This window comes from Propithecus coquereli, unplaced genomic scaffold (assembly GCF_000956105.1).
Source record: "Propithecus coquereli isolate 6110/MARCELLA unplaced genomic scaffold, Pcoq_1.0 Scaffold79, whole genome shotgun sequence".
Taxonomy (NCBI): Eukaryota; Metazoa; Chordata; class Mammalia; order Primates; family Indriidae; genus Propithecus; species Propithecus coquereli.
Window position 1 is genome coordinate 664,978 of NW_012154062.1, and position 18,579 is coordinate 683,556.

The following is an 18,579-nucleotide window of genomic DNA, read 5'->3' on the forward strand; positions in this document are numbered from 1 at the left end:
CAAAGGGGCAAAAAAGCAATTTGCCCACCTCTTTCCCTTCATCCTCATGTCAAAAATCAGTAAAATATTAAATAATTGACTGAAATGTGTATGCTTTTATATACGTAGTGGTGACTTTCACACCTAACCCTGATTTTTTTTTCTAGCTTGTCTCTAGCAGGGATAAAAATACAGAGCCACAGTAAGCAATCAGAAAGAAGTTCCCAGCAAACACGATTCATTTCCCTGCGCCTGCTTGCTGTTTTTAGTGATAGCACTTTAACTTTTGGAAGTGGAGAAATTACTGAAAATTATTGATTAGGGCAAGAGTCAAGGATGATTCAGAGCTCAGCGGTATCCCTGCATCTAAATAAAGTTGTGATCTAACACCGAACCATTTTTCCACATATTTTTTCTCATGTTCTCTACATCCTGCCCCATTCTCTACACTTGTTCTATTAAAATTATCCTTTCAGCCCCCCAGAGAAGTTCGCCTTGAATAATGTCCTCCTGTGGGTGTCTTAGATGTGCTTGGCTCTTGATCCCCCTCATTAAAAGAGGTTTTTCATTATGGGTATTTCTCTACTTGAAAAAAAAATAAAGTGTTTAGTGGTCTTTTTACAAAGGGAAGATACTGGAATCTGATGGATATGCTAATTTTCTTCGCTGTGGTAACCATTTCAGTATGTGTAAGTTTATTGAAACATCATGTTGCGTACCTTAACCATATATAATAAAAAACAAGCTCTAGAATATGAAACAAGAAAGTGGCCAAAATTCATGGTTGTAATTATTTGTATTTGTTGCACTTTCTTTTTACTTCTTAACACAGTATCTTTGCGTGCAAAGAAAGATGTCCTGGAAAAAGGACACTCTACAGATACGTGTTTAGACGTGTGAACTGTAGGAGTGGCAGGTCCCAAGGGAGGTGCAGGTGATAGGTAGGAAGGATTTGTTTGCTGGGGTTTTGATTTGACATGAGCTGTTTGCCTTTGCATTATCCTGGTAGCTTTCTGGGTGCCTCATTAGTGATTGGCCGTGTATGAGTCTGCACTCCGGATATATTAAGCAACTTGGTGGTGTTAGTGCCCTAGATGATGAAACGTTGTTTTGCTGCTTACGAATAAGGACATTCCTGCAAGCAGGATTGTTTGAAACCTTCCAGTGCAAGATTCTTAAACAAACTTGGTCTTTGTTGACATGAGATAAGTGAAATAGGGAGGCTGAGTCGGGAGAGTTTGGGAGGTTCAGAAAGTTTGCACGAGCTATACTTTTTGGTAATAGTCATAAAATGTTTGTCTTTTGGTGACAGGGGCATGAATAATTTGCTTATACCTTAAGACATTCCCTAAAGACCAGCTAGTGGACTCGATCTGTGCACCCTAGATTGTTAAAAAGAAGATTTCTAAACACTCAGAAAATGTGAATGTAACTCCATTGACTATAACCCTAAGAGGTGGTACTGTTTGGACAGAAGAAAAGACAAATTCAGTCCAAATCCTCATCCGGTAATGAACGCTCAATGTGAGGGACAAGAGAAGCAGATGCCAGAAGGATTCGTTGTGGCTGCCATGGGAATCCCATTTGAGGAGTTCAGATTTAAAAGATGGAAGAATAAAGTAACTAGCAGAAATGTGTGAGAAATAGCAAAGAAATGTTTGATCTTGAAGCTCTGTGAAATATCGAATCAGGAAGATGAACAAGGAGGGGGCACCTGGTATGGTAGCGACAGGTGATTGAGAGAAGGCAGACCTACTGAACCCCCATTTTGCTTTTGTCTTTACGAGAAGAATGGCCACCTGACTAGAAGGACAGAACAAATGGCTGGAAGGGAACCTGAAGCCCACGTTGGTGAGAGAGAACCTAGCTACTTTAAACTAGTTCACTGTTTCAGGCCTGGGTAAATTACATCTCGTGATATTAAAAGAATCTGTAGCTATGTGCATGGAGTGACCATCTGTAATCTTGGAGGTGCCCTGACGTACGAAGGGGAGCAGAAGAAAGGAGAGAGGTGGTTACCCTTATTTTCAAACCAGAGATCAGTGTAGATTCTGGAAACCACAGGTCAGGGAACTGGACACTATTCACTAGCAAAATTCCAGCAATTTGTGGTATGTAGTTGGAAAAGAAGTAACTGACCTCCAAAAGGCATCTTGATTCCACCAAGAGCAACTTATGCTTGACGAACTGCACACTCTATTTACATGGCTATTAGACCGGAGAATTTGGGAAGCTTAAACATAACGCATTCCGATTTCAGCAAAGCACTGAACACAATATATGTTAACCTTGGGGTAAGCTGGAGAGACGTGGATTTCTAGTTGGTTGCGTGATGTGTACCTAGAGTGTTGATTAATGAATGGGTCGATATCAACTTGAAGGGACATCCTTGGTGCCATGCCATGGTACTCTGCCCTTGTCTCGGTCAGGTTTAACATTTTTTATCATTTATTTGGCTTAAGATAGAAGACCTGTTTATCAAACCGGCAGCGATGCACAGATACACAGGGCACCTAATACTTTGATTCATGGACTTGCATTACATCACGATCCCCAATAATATGAAACTTAAAATGCTGGATTTAGGTTTTACAATGATCGGTGAAACAAAATGAAATCAAGGAGATTACTGTATATGGATATCTTTGAGAAAAAAAGACATGAGGGTTTTAGTTGACTACAAACCAGGTATGAATCATTCATCCACTCATTCATTCATTGAGCGAATGTTTCTCATACTTCTCTCTATAAATCACCGGCAAGATACGGAGGATCCAACAAATGAATAAAATATAGACCTTGATTTTAAGAAACTTATATTCTAAAGCAGTATATTAATTTCCTAGGGTTGTCATTTAAAAAGTACCACAAACTGGGTAGCTTTTAACAGAAATGTATTGTTTCACAGTTCTGGAAACTTAAAGTCCAAAATCAAGAAGGTGGAGCTGGGCTATGCTCCACTGAAACCTGTAGGGCAGAGCCCTTTCTTGCTCCTGCTCACTTCCGGTGGTGGCAATGTTTGGTTTTCCTTGGCTTGCAGCTGCGTCGCTCTAATTTCTGCCTCTCTCATCACAGGGCATCCTTCCTGTGTGTCACATGGCATTTTCCTCTCCGTATAAGGACACCCATCGTATTGGATTAGGGCCCCCTCAAATGACTTCATCTTAACTTGATAACACCTGCATACACTCTTACCTCCAAATAAGATGACCAAATAAGGTCCCTGATGTTAGGACTTCAACATATCTTTTGGGGGAGACACAATTCAGCCCATAACATGGAGGAACACATATGTTCATCCAACTAGTTGACTATAATTATGATAAAGAAAAGTGACGTAAAAATACAGAGTTCTGTGAGAGCAAGTAATAGGTTGACCTAATTTAGCTTGGGGGAGAGTGTCGTGGGTGATTGGGAAACTGTCCAGCACAGAGGAGATGAAGCAACTTTCCAGGAAGAATGAACAACTGCAGAAAGCCCTGAGGCAGTAAGTTAAAAGGGAGCCCAGTGTAGCTCTAAAGGGCAGGAGGAGGAAACAGAAGAAGGGCTGAGGAGGTATCCAAAAGCAGATCAGCAGAGCTTTGTACACTGCGTTCAGGCAATTTAAGGTGGTTTTTAAAAACAAAGCAAAAAGAATGGAAGTCTGTAGAATGGAGGTATCAATATATCATAAGCAAATTAGACCCTATGTGTACCTGACCACATCTGGAACCTTCCATCTTCTTGGGAGTGTTATGTTTTAAGTTAATGTTTTTCAAAGTGTGGTCGTTATACTTTGAACCAATGTATTTAAATGAGGGGAGAGAAGTCTTGGGATGGTGGCCACTTTGGAATTATTTGAACGAGGACATTTTTCTTTCTTTCTTCTCAGGGCAGAGTTAGACTAATGGGTAGATTAGTTATAGAAGAGCTCCATGAAGTAAAAGGGCTTCTAGTCATGAGAGCTGCACAAGGAGAGACCAGGATGACTTGAAACTTAGGACTGTCCTTGCCCATAGCAAACAGCCACCTGTTAGGGACAAAGGGATTCTGCAGGGAAAGTGAGATGGGGACCGATTTCTTCTAGGGTGCCCTAGAGAAGCATCCACTCAAATGTGATGTGAAGATTTATAAAATATATTTGCATGCACTTTATATTGAAAAATAAAGAGCATTAAAAAGGCTTTAAAATTAAATGTCACTGGGGGATTGTTAAACAACTGGATATATGTAAAAATCTCTGCAGAACTATTTAGACAATCCTGTAGCACTCAGTGGCATTTGTCTTTCTTTACACTCTGCTGTAGTTGCAGTAATTGTCCTTAACTTCGCATCTTTGGTACAACTCTCTCTTCCCTCGTCCTGATGTCCTCTGAGCTGTCCTTCGTTGATGTGTCCTGTCAAGCTTGGTTTTAGGGATCAAGTGCCAGTCATTTAGGTTAAGCTGAATAAATCCTGTTTAGAGGTGATGGTGTGGGCATGTGTGTACATTCTGTTTTACAGCAGACAAGCAGTTTCACCTTCATTGGCGGAGGAGGGAGCCAGAGGGCACGTGGAAAGTGTTAATCTGTTAATCCCTCCCAAGCGCCCTGTGAGTGGGTCTCTTCAGGGGGCCCATTCAAAGAAGCATGGACGATCCTTAATATGATTATTTTAAGGATTTTTTTTTTTTTTACTGTTTATTAGAGAAATAACTATAGTTGCTATTAAATATTTACATAAAAATTCAGGATCTTTTTCCAAGGAAGGAATTGTTTCATATAAAGTACCAAAGAGGAAAATTTGAACTTTTAATTGATTTTACGAAGTGGCTTATATAAATTGTCAAAATTTTAAAAATCAATGTCAAAGATTATGGATATTGCTTAGTTACTAGAAAAATGCTAAATTGGTTTTATTATTTATATTCTTTGCTCTGAGGGGTAGCTAAGAAGTAGTGAGCCTTTTCTAAAAAATGAATTCTGGAGTGGAAAAGTGGATGAAGAATCAGATTAGCCGTGGCGTCCCCGACTTCCCTCCTGACTCCAATCCGATCCCAGCCTGAGCAGGGCGCCCCTCCTGGGTGTCCCTGTGTGCCCTGGCCTTCCCTTACCCACAAACGCCTAACCTATGTAGTAATGGTCAGTTTACTTGTCTTTCTCCCTCTGTCTGTATTCTCTTGCTCCCCGGAATTTGGTTTAGAAATTATCTTTAGACTATTTTCTTTTTCCTTTTTGAAGTTTCTAAGGTTTGATCTTTTAGTGACACTGACAGTTTGTCGATCAGCTGATAGGTTGAATTCAGTCAATGCAATAATATAAAAACTAAGACAGAGTCTAATGAAGAATTAATTGGAGAAATTGTTTATGGTTATGGCATATTAATAAGTGGAATAGAAATGGGCCGAGAATGTCAGTCTTCAGTTTCAAGGACCTCATCGTTTCAAGTTGTTTTAGTTTTGAAAATTGTTCTTGTGGCATGTTCTAGATATAAATTTTAGAGGCTTTGAATTGTAGTGATGAAGAACTGGCACCCTTTTAATGGCTTTCTCTAAGCAGACAATAGGAATGTTTTATGCAGATTAATTTGAAGCCAATATGAACTCGCAAACATCACTCAGCCAATGGCAGTGTTTCAACAGTCTGCCAAGAAGCTAATGATAAAATCTCTGGTCATACACTGTTTCTGTATTTTAAGAAGAACCAAATCAGAACATGCTTTTCCAAACTGAAAATACAGTTTCCAAAGTGACCATTTTTCAAGAAATGCAGCTAAACCATAAACCATAACTCAGTATCCCTCTAAATTTCTTGAACTAAAAACGAATGTGAATTCTTGTTAAATTCCTTTTCTGCTGCGGTTTGATGGAAAGAATTTTGCCTAGCATCGAAACGAAAGTGGTTGAATTCTAACAATTAATTAAATTAGGTAGTTTTTTGCGGGGGGTGGGTGCAGGGTGGTGGATTGAAAGGAGTACTTCAGCTCTGTGTGGAAGGAAAATGATTAAAGGAGACCAGAGTGTTCTAAAGTATTTCTCAGTTCTTTGCCTTTGGACAAAAAGTGCTTTCTTCTGCTCTACTCCTCCTCCTCCTCGTCCATGCACATACTTCTAGCATCTTTCATCTGAAATTCAGCTACTAACCCAGAAACAAGTAAAGCTTGTTTCCCGAGCACAGCCTGTTTAAAAAGGCAACAGGAACATGGTTTCATCTGGGTCTTCTGGATTTCCTTGGCATCCTTGAGTTGGCTCTAATTTGTGTGGACAGTGGATTAAAAGTGGAATTAATATTGAGTGGTTTGTTTTTTCAAATGGTTGTGTTCATCTTTTTAAACAGCTTCATTGAAAAGTAATATTGAATCACCCTCTCGTAAAGATGAGCAGTTTGGACAGCTATTACCCCAGCAAACAGCCGCCATAAAACTCAGGAAGTCCACTGAGTTGTGTGTGGCAAGATCTGATTGACGGTGTCAAAGACTTAGAGGTTTAAACATCAGTAATCTAGAAAACCCACTCATTTATTATAAAATACCTAGTTCCATGAAAATGTCTTGCCAAATGTTACTGTTTAGTTTTCTGATGGTCCAAAGAATTAGATGTGGAAATTTCAACTATATTCTAGAGGAATATATTTAAAGTTACTATGTGTTTATTTTTTTATTTTTAGAATGGGAGTGCAAGTTTTAAATGATAAAAACAAAGACAAAACAGAACCCTCCTTGCACAAAGTTATACTGAGGTCAATCTGACATAACTCGTTCATTCCCTTTTATTGTTATCTATAAACTATATGCCACATAAAGTTAGACTTGTAGCTTTCAATAGAATAAGAGCTCAACAGTGTACCAGCCAGTGAATAAACGCTTCTGCCCCTCCCCACCCCGACCTCCTCCTTGACCAAGAGAAGCTCAGCTCTGCGGTTCCTCTGTTTCTCCTTACCCTAGAGTAGGTCACAGTCCCTGATGCCTGGATTATTCCAGTAGTCCGTTTATCTTTCTCCTTAACTCCAGTCTTGATCTTTCTTATCCCTTCCCTACAATACAATCAGAATGATATTTCTCAAATTCCGTATCTGGCTGGAAGTCCTCAATGATTCCCCACTGCCCACAGGGTAAAGGTCAAGCTCTTTGCACTGCCTAGGGACCCCCTGCTTACTCCTAACTTTTCCCCATTCCTAAACCTTACACGTGTCAAACTACTTTCTGTTCTTTTCACTTGCTGTTCGCTGTGCTCGGAACACGTAATTCCCACCACTCCTCTCCCACCCTCCTTCCCATTGCACAGATGGCTAAATCCAACTCATCCTTTATTTCTCCGATTAAATATAGCTTTCTCTAGTAAAGTTTCTCTAACGACCTGAATCCCAATCAAAGTCTGTTAGGAGACCCTGCTGTGCCCCTCACCACTTCCCTCATGGACAAGCATTTGCTCTCTGATATTACAATGGTTGTCACCCAAACAACTGCAAGTGCCGTAAGAGGAGGAATTATGGCCGTTTTATTTATGGTTTTAGTGTCTAATAGAGTGCCCTGAAGTATCTGTTGAACTAATAAAATAGTGGAAGTACTTACAAGAATTTTACATTTTTTAGCAAAAAATATCCCACTAACATTAAAGTCCTAAGGCACAGATATTGAGAGACTTCTCTTCTCTGATTCCGGAAACTTAAAAACCTTCTCTAGTAGGCTAAAAGATTCCCAGTGCTTCCTTCTGTATCTTTCTTGCATTTAGGTAAATAATTGCTCTACTGCTAGCTTTCTACTGTAATTCATTGGTGAAAGAAAACGTTTTAAACATCTTTAGTAGGTACTATATAGAAACGTTGTTTATTATTTCTGGGACCTCGACTAGGTATAGGATGTTCCTCATTGCAATAGTGAGCGTTTGGAGAAATGACGTTGCCAAGAATCTAGATTGGTTGTATGTATGTCTAAGAAGAAAAGATTTTTCTCTGCCTTCGATCAAGTGGAGGGTATATATGTCTGTGGGTCAAGGACAGGCCTGATGTGTGTTAAACTCTTTAAGTTCCTTATTGGAAAAATAAACAAATTCAAGTCATTCCACCAGGACACCTGCTTTTAGAGAGAAGAGGAATATCAGGAAATGTAGCAGAAATGGCAGAAGGTGCGTTTGGAAGAGTTGAAAGTGAGAGCAGAGCCAGGAGGAGCAGGTCCTTCCAGTATGGTCTTGACCTTTATCAGGAGCTCTGGTTTCAGGAACCAGAAACAACTCCAGGTAGCTGAAGCCACAGAAGTTTGTGGAAATAATGCAGGGGGATCTCACACACTGCACATGGGAAGTAGGCAGGGCCTGGGGGAGAGGAAAGTTGGCCTGTTCGCCACCTCCCGCCACCACCACATCTCCCTGCTGGGGCAGAAGAATCTTCCACCTCTGCCCTCCACTGAATGGCTGTGGTCTGGCTTCTGCCACCAGCCTCTTGGTCTCTGCACCGCTCAGACTGGCCTCCCAGTCTGTGTGACTTCAGCCAGAGCACCGGATGTTGTGACTGATTGAGTCATTGTGTTCTGTGGAGTTTCAGGAATATCTAATTGAGTGTACCCAGTCTTTGAATATTTAACCCTGAGTCGGGTGTCTGTCTCTGGTCCAGTTACCTGTGGCTTGGGGGTGGGAAGACAGTGCTGTTGGGGAGGGCAGGCGGCAGTGGCAGGGATCCCCAGTAAGCTGAAGTAACTTCGGAAAGGGTATCTGCTGGTGTTTTGCAATGGCGTACAGAAGTGGCTGGTCCTAGCAGCTTGGGGAGAGGGAACAGGCTGTGCCCGCTGGCATTTGGAGTGCTGGATTAGCCAAAGTTTGCTGAAGACCTTACGGGCACGGGCACCTGCCTGGTGCCCACGCCTGCCACCGAGCTCTGACCGGGAAAGCAGGGTGCTGACTGGGCAGAGACTCTGGTTACCAAGACACCGAGGGCTTTGCTTTCTTCATTTCAATTTCTTCTTCTTCCCGAAGTCTAAAAACAGAAGTTGGACACTTAATTTTGTTTCTATTGTTCTGTGCCTATTTGAACAAGACAACTCTAGATGTGCCTGCCTACTGCTGTATTCTCGCTTATACTAAAGTTAAATGGATTCACGTTTTGAAATACCAGTTGCCTTTACAAACTTTCCAAAATTCTCTATTGGCTGTTTATTTATTGAGAATAAACAAATAGGAAAAATGCTTGCCTATGTCTGGATTCTATATCAGAAATTTTGAAATAATACATTTTTAGTCTAATTTCATGGCAATAGTATTTGGTATAGAAGGGGAGAAAATATGAACGTTATTACTCCAATGGTTTTAACTTTGTAGTGGCCTCAACTGTGTCTTTAATTTTTATTTATATCTACATTTGCATTTACCAACCTGGAGAAAACTTTGAAGGAAGGAAAAATTTGATTTGGAGAAAGGATAAGTTTTGGATCAAATATAAGTGAAATGTATATGAAAAAGTGTTCTTGTTTTCCAGAACAATTAAGGTTGTAGATTTGAATGCAGAAGTTTGCTGTTATTTGTTTCTGTTTTTTTGATAACCAAGCCTGAACTGTTACAATTTCTGATTGCCTTTTATCCTTTCATTATACTTTTGATGAATTTTTTGAGAAATTTCTCAAAACTAAGTAAAAAGAAGAATGAGAGAAAAGCAACAATTCCATGCTATTATGTCTATATGTTTTTTTTAACTAAATTATTTAACCTACAATATAATTTGAAAATTTGTATTGGAACTTTAAATTTGTAGAAATATAATTGGGTTTGGAGATTGCAAAATCAAAGTCTAGAAAAAAATCCGATGAGGCAAAGATCTTTGTTCTATATGGTTTAATTATTTCTTTTCTCATCAGTCCAAAAACAGAAAGTGCAGATGTCTCATCATGAAACTAGCAACTGGAATGAGAAAGGAAAAAACTGATTATAATTTGGACAAGCTAATTTGTCTAGGGTTTGCTGGAATGCCGGCCCCACTGGCCTGCCACGGCTAGTTTCTCCTGTAAGATTTATTGTCAAGGCCTGTGACACTGATACAGAGGATTAAGTTTGAAATGTCAGCCTTTACTTAGGGGAGGAAAGGATTTATTTCTGTGTGACTAAATGCCACATCAAACTTTTGAAATAAAGTGAAAATCTAGGATCGACTTTTGACTGCGATTAGCAGATTTTGAAAGCTTGCTGTGGGTGGTTGAAAGGAAGCCTGCTCTATGGTAATATCATAGCATCAGGCCTAGGCATTTCCTAGACCTAAAAGTTCTGTGCTGGCACATTGGTGACTGGATTGAAGAAGTTTTAGAGGGAGGGCATTCTAAGTTGCTGAGGAAGGAATTTAGCTTTTTGGTAAGAATTAATTGGGCCCCATCAAGGAATAAGGAGCCTAGAAACTGTTACATTTAAGGTTGAGGTTCCCACAGGGGTTGGGGTGAAAAAGACCCACATGTATCATTAGGCTCATTAATGTCATTCAGAGACCTTTCTGTGGCAAAGCGTATTGTTAATCCCTTCTGGCCCTCCTTTGGCTCATCATATTTTCAGCTCTAAGCTAATAGGTGCATATTTTTCTTCCTCGAGAGAGAGGCCACTGTCTTGGCAATGAATAAAATAATCGTTGATTGAAGAAAGACGCATATCTATTTCTGGTATCCTCAGAATCACTTGTGACCTCCTAGAGATGCTGATGAGACTGTTTATATTTTAAGGCCAAGGACGTGGGTCTGAGCTTTGCACGGGCCTCTTCTGCAAGTGTGGGTCGTGGTCCTTGACTACGTGTACGTAGGTTTCGTGTTAAATACGAATCCTCGGTCACAGTAGCAACAGCCGGAGTGGTGTGATGGAGCAGATCCGTGGTCTGCTCCTGGAAAAACAAAGTCTGCGCCCTGCAGATCAATAGGATCAATCACCTTCAAAATCCCTGCATATCTCTGCGTATGTATTTGTTGTAAATCCTGGGAAGGTTTTGCTTTTTTTTACCAAAGTGCCTTGTAAAAATGACAGTAGGGTTGTCATAACCATTTCACATAACGAACTTATCTTTTTAAAAATTTTTAAGGGGAAAGTTATAAAACTTAAAAAATACATACATATCAAATTATGTCACTAACATAAGGCATAAATATTCTTTTCTCATGCCCTTGTGGCCACACTCTGTTCACCTATCAGCGTGTCTCCACAAAAACATATATTTTACAAAAGCACCAGATTATCTTTTTCCTTCACCTACTGTGTGATACACCTGCAAGGACTCAATAAATGTTTGTTTAATAATGACTCACTAAATTGACCCAGTATGTTTTCACATTCTTTTCTCCCATCGCATTATATATTTCTACAAAATTAGTTTCGTTGTGGCTTTTGCAATCAGTATTTTAACCAGGCTGTGCGTAGTTGAAATTGTTTGCAAAGGACGTTGAGCAACCTGTCAGTTCTGAGAATTTTCTGACGTATGCTTTTCTATTACTCAAAAGCAAATGAATGCTTGACAAATGGCATCTTTGTCTTATTTCCCCAGAGCAACATAGAAAAACTAACTGTACATAAAATACTTTGCATCCTCAATCGGAAAGAAGCAACAGAAATCCGATTTTACCTGATTATTGCTGTACATGTCTATAAGCAGTCCTGCTTCTGTGTAATCTGGAGTGAATTGAACTCAATTTCATATTGAAGAGGCGACCGTCACTAATTTATTCATTTTGAGTAAGTTAATAATAAACAGTTTTTACCGTTAACATTTTCAAAGAAAGTTTGTTTATGGTTGGCTTGCCTTATTTTTTCTTTAGAAATTTCATAAACAATATTGTGACCATAACACCAGAAAAAAGGATTAAAAAAAATAAAAGTTCACCCATAATCCTATCACCCCCCCATCTCTTCTTCATTTTCGTTACTTCCTTCCAGATCCTTTCTCTTTAAATATGCAATAGTTGTAGGATTTGTGTCTTTTACTCATAAAAGCTGAGGTTAATCAAGTACTCTCATCATGTTTTATTTAGTTTTTTATTTAGTTAAATGACAAACAGGTATGCTTCATTTTGTCCATCAGTTGTATTCCTAAAGTTGTATATGTATACTGCTAATGGGTATTAGCAGTATAATATATATCACATTCAAGGGATCTTAAATCATTAGTGACATTCAGTGGGTCTTTGTTTCTGAGCACTTGTCAGTTGGCAGTGGTCCCTCATTCTTGACCTTTGTGCATCTCTGTTTGTATAAAAACACTTAAATGTTCCAAAAGTTCAGCGTTTAGTAAATACTCTCCCCCACCGCATCCCCAGAAGGCCTTTATATGACTTCTGCTTTTCACTTACTGATTCTTTTTAAGCAGAACACTTACTTGACTTGTCTTCTAGGCATGTTATATGAAAATTAGCTATTTAAGGCTTAGCAATTTCGAAATTGATACCCATTTGATTTATAGAAGTGTGAATTCGATAGGTTTGATTCTGGAAGCCTGAATATGGGCAAAATTGGAGATTTCATTTGTATTTGCAAATTTTTCAACGAGCCACACTTTGTCACTCTGTCAGGTGGTGTGGAAGATACTGAAGTTACATGTTTCTGTAGACAAGGCCATGTAGACCTTTTTAATTTTTATTTTTATTTTGCGTGTAAGTTGTACATATTCATTGGAGATACATTAGAAATAGGTATTAGCAATATAATACATATTATATGAAATACATAGAAGTAAAAACCCACCACCCAGATATAATTACTGTAAATTTTTTCGTATAGTTTGCTTTAAACTTTTCTACTACGTATATATATAATTTTTCTTACTAAAATCCATGTCGTATTTTATAACCTGATTTTCTCTTCAGTGTTTGATTGTTTGGGCCTCTGGAGAGTGGGGAGTGAGACTTTCTGTCTACTGTATTCATTCCGTTAAAAAAAGAACATATAATAATAGGTGGCATGGACTTTGGATTGATTTATCTGTTTAGAAATCTCAGATAAATATAATAAGCATGTGTATTTTGGTACAAATTCATACGTAAAGCATGGTTGAATAGCAGTTTTCAATCTAAGCATGTTTTGGGGGGTGATTGTTTAAAATTCTAAGATGTTCACATCTGCTTCACAGTAATTGTTTAAAATGAAAACAAGAGAAGCTCCCACGTACTTGATAAAGCTGTAGAAGACATAGTTATCATGTTTTTTTTTTTTTTTTTTTACCAGTTTTTAGACAACAGCTAGACTGTAAGTCCCATAAAGCTAGTGACCACATCTATGTAGCATCATTCTACACATGTTCTTAGCAGGATCCGTGGCATTTAGTAAGGCCTAAGACATCTGAGTTGAATGAATAATTAAAGAAAAGAAAGGGGGGGGGAGAGAACCTAAAACAGGAGGCAATTCACTCTCTTCCTTTTGTAGCATGGACTAAATTAGCCATCTCTTGGAATATATTTCTATCATCATATCTTTAAAAAATTGTAGTAAGTGAACAAAAATGGCAAATCTTTGTAAACAGCCAAGGTTGCTATTCCTTCGCTGGCGACATAAGCCATTTGTTGCAGTCCGTTATAAAGGGGAATATATGAGTAAACTACAGGAAATTTGCAACTTTGGTTTATTGAACCCTCCCACTGATTGCTCTGGGCCACACCTCTATTAACAAGTGAAAAAAATAAATAAATAAATAACAGCTGCTATACTTGTGCCTGGACACTGGGTCCCTAAATGGAGGAATGATGATTCCAGGTGCGCTTCTGACCTCCTCCCTTCTCCTGCCCAGGTTGCCCTTGGCAGAATGATTCCCTGCGGAGCAGCCATGACTTTTGCCCGATGTCTGATCCGGAGAAAAATCGTCACTCTGGACAGTCTAGAAGATACTAAATTATGCCGCTGCCTGTCCACCATGGACCTCATCGCCCTCGGGGTCGGAAGCACTCTGGGCGCGGGGGTGTACGTCCTGGCCGGGGAGGTTGCCAAAGCAGACTCCGGCCCCAGTATCGTGGTCTCCTTCCTCATCGCCGCGCTGGCCTCGGTGATGGCAGGCCTGTGCTACGCCGAGTTCGGGGCCCGCGTTCCCAAGACGGGGTCCGCGTATTTGTACACTTACGTTACCGTCGGAGAGCTGTGGGCCTTCATCACGGGCTGGAATCTCATTTTATCTTATGTCATAGGTATGTTTTCAAAATAAATCTAAACTGTGTGGAATGGTAGAAATAGCACCCCCCGGGGCAGAAGCCTTCGTGCTCAGCTGCAGGTCTGATGAGCCCGAGTGGAGGACTTAATCCCATTGCGTCTCACCCCTGGTTTTTAAAAAAATTATATCATTCTTTATTGCAAATAAAGTTACCCAATTCCATGTAATTACCAATATACTCCCATAAATTATCAACATTATTTTATTTTATTTGTTTATTTATTAGCCTTGCTTTGTTGCCCCAGCTAGAGTGCAGTGGCATCATCATAGCTCACAGCAACCTCAGACTCCTGGTTTCAAGCGATCCTCCTGCCTCAGCCTCCCTAGTAGCTGGGACTACAGGTGCTTGCCACAATGCCCAGCCAATTTTTTTATTTTTAGTAGAGATGGGGGTCTCACTCTTGCTTAGGCTGGTCTTGAACTTCTGAGCCCAAGTAATCCTTCCTCCTTCCAGAGTGCTAGGATTACAGGTGTGAGCCACTGCACCCGGCCTCAAGATAATTTTTATATGTGATTAAAATAATCAATCTATGTGAACTATCTCATGCTTATCCTAGAATAGAGTGACAAAGGATGTTATGTTAATTTACTGCCAGTGACCTTGTATTCTCTGCATGTTGTGTGTTTTGGGAAGGCACGTCAAGTGTTGCAAGGGCGTGGAGTGGCACCTTTGATGAACTTCTTAGCAAACAGATTGGGCAGTTTTTGAAGACATACTTCAGAATGAATTACACCGGCCTTGCAGAGTATCCAGACTTTTTTGCTATGTGCCTTATATTACTTCTAGCAGGTAAGAAAATCCATTGTGCTTCTCCTCATGATAAGCCAAACTAATTGTCCCAGGAAAATAGGATACTTCTGAATTCAAGGCCTGAGTTCTGAAGACTATGTCAGCATATTTATACATTTAGGTTACTGTTGGACATCTGTGGGGTTTGTCACTGGCTGGGATCATATTTTATCTTTAGTGATAGGTGTGTTTCAAAAATAAGTCTAAATTGTGTAGAACAGTAGAAATAGTACTTCTGAGTATATGGTACTTGGCATGCTCTAAATAATAGGATGAAGACATTGATTTTATAATACTAATTGCAGGTTTGCAAAAATGGCAGTGAAGTGTCAATGAGGAAGACTATAATTTCTTGACATTGTTTCATCTTGTTAGATACAGCTAAGGTTATTTGCAGGTATACTATTTCTAGAAAAAATTCTATTTTTCTGTCATGCCTTCATCTATATAATGTAAGCTTCTGATTGAAAAGGAAGCATATTCAAATCACCTGTCATGTTTTTAATGGCAACATTATGTAGACAAACATACTTGGCACTGGGATTTTTCCGTTTTCATCAGTATTGTAGCATTGTGGTTTAGAAAGACACAGGAATTAGCGTCAGAACAACCAGACTTTCAATCCTGTTGTGCTACTTACTCTCTTTGGAACACTGAACAATTTACGTAATCTTTACATTAGTCAGTTTGCTCGTCCGCAGGGTGAGGTTATCAGTGTGTCTGTACCTCGTACAGCCTTCTCGTTTGGTACATAGTATGCACTCAGAGAGCCAGTTTTATTTTATGAGCATAGCTAATCCCCTCTGTCTCTTTATATTTTTTTAAATTATTTTGAGCATTTTCTATTTTGATTGTCATTCTTACCTGCAGTCCTGCTTAAACCCATCGAAGATTGCACCGAGAGTAAAATCCATGTCTGTTCCTACTTCCTACTTGCTTTACCCTGGGCAATCTGCTCCTTGCTTTTTCTGGCCAACCTTGTCTCTATTTTTCTCCCTTGCTTAGAAAGCTGAGACAGAAATATCTTTCTGTCCATTATGAAATGTTTACTTGCAAAATTATATAATTTTGAAAATAGCTTTACCCTTCAAAAAGTTAGTTTTTCATTAAATGTTTTTATAGGGATAGTGATAAGAACATGAACAAAATTTTTGGCTCTAAAGTTTTGCAAAATTTTACATTTTGCTTCTAACGTCAAAAATTGCACCCATTGTTTTTCAACAAATGAGAGACTTTTGTGTTTTGGTTTCTAAACAGCCTAGCTAACACTAAATTAGTTACATCATATTTTGTTTAGGGATGGTTTCAATGAACTTAAAATATTCAGCTTTAATCTCTAAACGATGAAAAGCACGTAACTATGACGTGGTTAGAGCCGTTATAGTCCATGGCAAGACTTAGGGCAGGGCCTGCGTCATTTGTCCTGTGTTCATTCACCATCATTTTTTCATTTTAATATACACTAAGCTTACGTTATAACTTTGTTCTGAGAATCTTCGAAGATCAAAACCCCCATTATAAATCACTATTCATATTGTAATACCAAATGTCTTGTCACCTGAAGCTACCGTTTTCTTAAAGATACACAGGAAGTGTATGCAGTACTTAGATGAGATATTCACTGGTGTCTAACTGTTGGTAGGAGATGAGACCTCAGAGAGCATGTGAGATGTGGGAAACTTGTATAAAATATGACAGTGGCTTTGTTATTCCCCATGGTGTGTAACAGTGGTTCCTAACCTAACATACAATTACGCAGCCAGGAATGGTGCTGGCCATACAACTTTCCTTTGTGTCATTAATACAGTTATATTACTGTACGACTCTGGGAAATTATACAGGTAGAAGAATGAAACTCAACTTCTTTCATCTCGTTTAGAAATCTCTCCTTATTTGATGGTGGGTGGAATAGATGTAAGGAAAAAGCAAGTAAATCTTTGGCATAATCTTTTTATAACAATTGTTTCCCCAGTGGTAAAAGATAAACCTTCTTAGATCCATGATTCAAATCTTATACCACATGGATTAAAAATATAAATATGATTAATATAATCATAAAAATACTAGAAGAAACCAAAGGTTAATGTTTAAGGGAAAATCATGTTAAAGATAGAAACTGTAGAAAAATGTATAGATGATTCTAATAACTTTCCTACATATGTGTAATCCACGTTAAAAGGAAATGTTAAACTGGGAAAAATAAATGCTATACATGACAGAGAGCTTATAGCATTAATGTATAAATAAATCTTCTGAATATGAACAGAATACCCTAATAGAAAAAATGGGCAATTTAAACTGGGGCCAAACTCTCTGGAGAATATTTTGACAGTCTGAACCAACTGCTTTGTATAAAGGTGCGTACCCCTTGATACAATGTTATTATGCAGAAAATTGTTGTAAAGAAATAATTAGAAAGTATAGGAAGATATTTATAAAAAGGTGATTATGTCAGTGCTTTTTATAATTATAAGAGACTATGAGTGATCTAATTCTCTATAAATAAGTGATTAAAGTATGGTACGTTAATATAGCAGAAGATTTTGCAGTTGTTAAAAATAAAGTCATACAATGGCTACCATGAAAATATGTTTGAGTATGTGTTTTTGTGTGCAGAATTCTGGAGGAGAGACTACAGTCGATCTTTATCTTCTTTGTATTTTTTTTTTTGTATCTTCAAATTGCTTGAATAGGAAATCGACTACTTTTACAATCAGAATGTAAAAAAAAACTATGAAAATGAGAATAGATTTAACAAAGTACTTTTTAGCACAATGGAAGAATTAGTTTTGTTTATTTATTCAGTAAATACATGGCGGACATATGTTTGAGCTTTTACTTCAAACAGTTCACAACCATAAAAATTCGAAATGGCTTTTTAGAACAGCAATTCATTGAAATTGTTACTTTACATATAACGATCAGTGGTGATAATGGCCAAAGTTACTAGATTTATGTGTTTCTTACAAAGTGTGGTATCTTCTGATTGTGAGCACAATCTGCCTTCTGAAATCAAATCGGTTGTGTTCCAGAAGAAATTTTTTCACGATTAGGTGACTAATGAGTAAAAACTAGCAACAGAAACGGATGGATGCATGGGAGTTAAATAAAGGAATGCTGATGAAATAATATCCTAAAGCCCTCTATTTGCCTCACAACGCTATTGCCTTTCCTAAGGCTTAAGTAAAAATTAAAATGCCTTTCCTTTCTTTTTCCATAGGTCTTTTATCTTTCGGAGTGAAAGAATCTGCTTGGGTGAATAAAATCTTCACAGCTGTTAATATCCTGGTCCTTCTCTTTGTTATGGTTGCTGGGTTTGTGAAAGGAAATGTGGCAAACTGGAAGATTAGTGAAGAATTTCTCAAAAATATATCAGCGAGTGCCAGGTAAAATATTTGGGTTTTTTTTCCCCTTCTCTCTTTTTTTAATGTTACATTTTAAAAGCACATAGGTGAAAGTTTTCCTCTGGAACAATGGTTCTTGAACTTTCTGATTTTGAGACCTTTCTTAGGGACTGTTCTATTCTAATACCCGTCTTCCTGGGCTCCTTCCAAACATAAAAGTTTGGAAGGCTGTGGGTTCCAGCCAGAGAGTGGGCCTGGGCCGTCTGCATATGCTATCAATCAAGCTCTAATTGGGTGTTGTTGACACAAGAGGGTCATTGTTAGGGGCACCACCACATTCTCCAGGACAGAGTGAAAGAATAAGGTT

General features: G+C 38.7%; 1 protein-coding gene across 4 annotated transcripts in view; it reads left to right on the forward strand.

Annotated features, from left to right (window-relative positions):
* The window catches only part of SLC7A2 (solute carrier family 7 (cationic amino acid transporter, y+ system), member 2), a 65,201-nt gene that overhangs the window by 31,714 nt on the left and 14,908 nt on the right, over positions 1-18,579 (forward strand). For 3 of the 4 annotated variants that reach the window (XM_012663000.1, XM_012663003.1, XM_012663001.1), the window contains exons 2-5: positions 11,433-11,620; positions 13,665-14,055; positions 14,713-14,868; positions 18,089-18,254. In XM_012663000.1, coding sequence (XP_012518454.1) covers positions 13,680-14,055; positions 14,713-14,868; positions 18,089-18,254 — 698 coding nt within the window. In that variant the 5' untranslated portion in view covers positions 11,433-11,620; positions 13,665-13,679. The remainder of the gene's footprint in view (positions 1-11,432; positions 11,621-13,664; positions 14,056-14,712; positions 14,869-18,088; positions 18,255-18,579) is intronic. The other variant, XM_012663002.1, reaches the window with a different exon arrangement.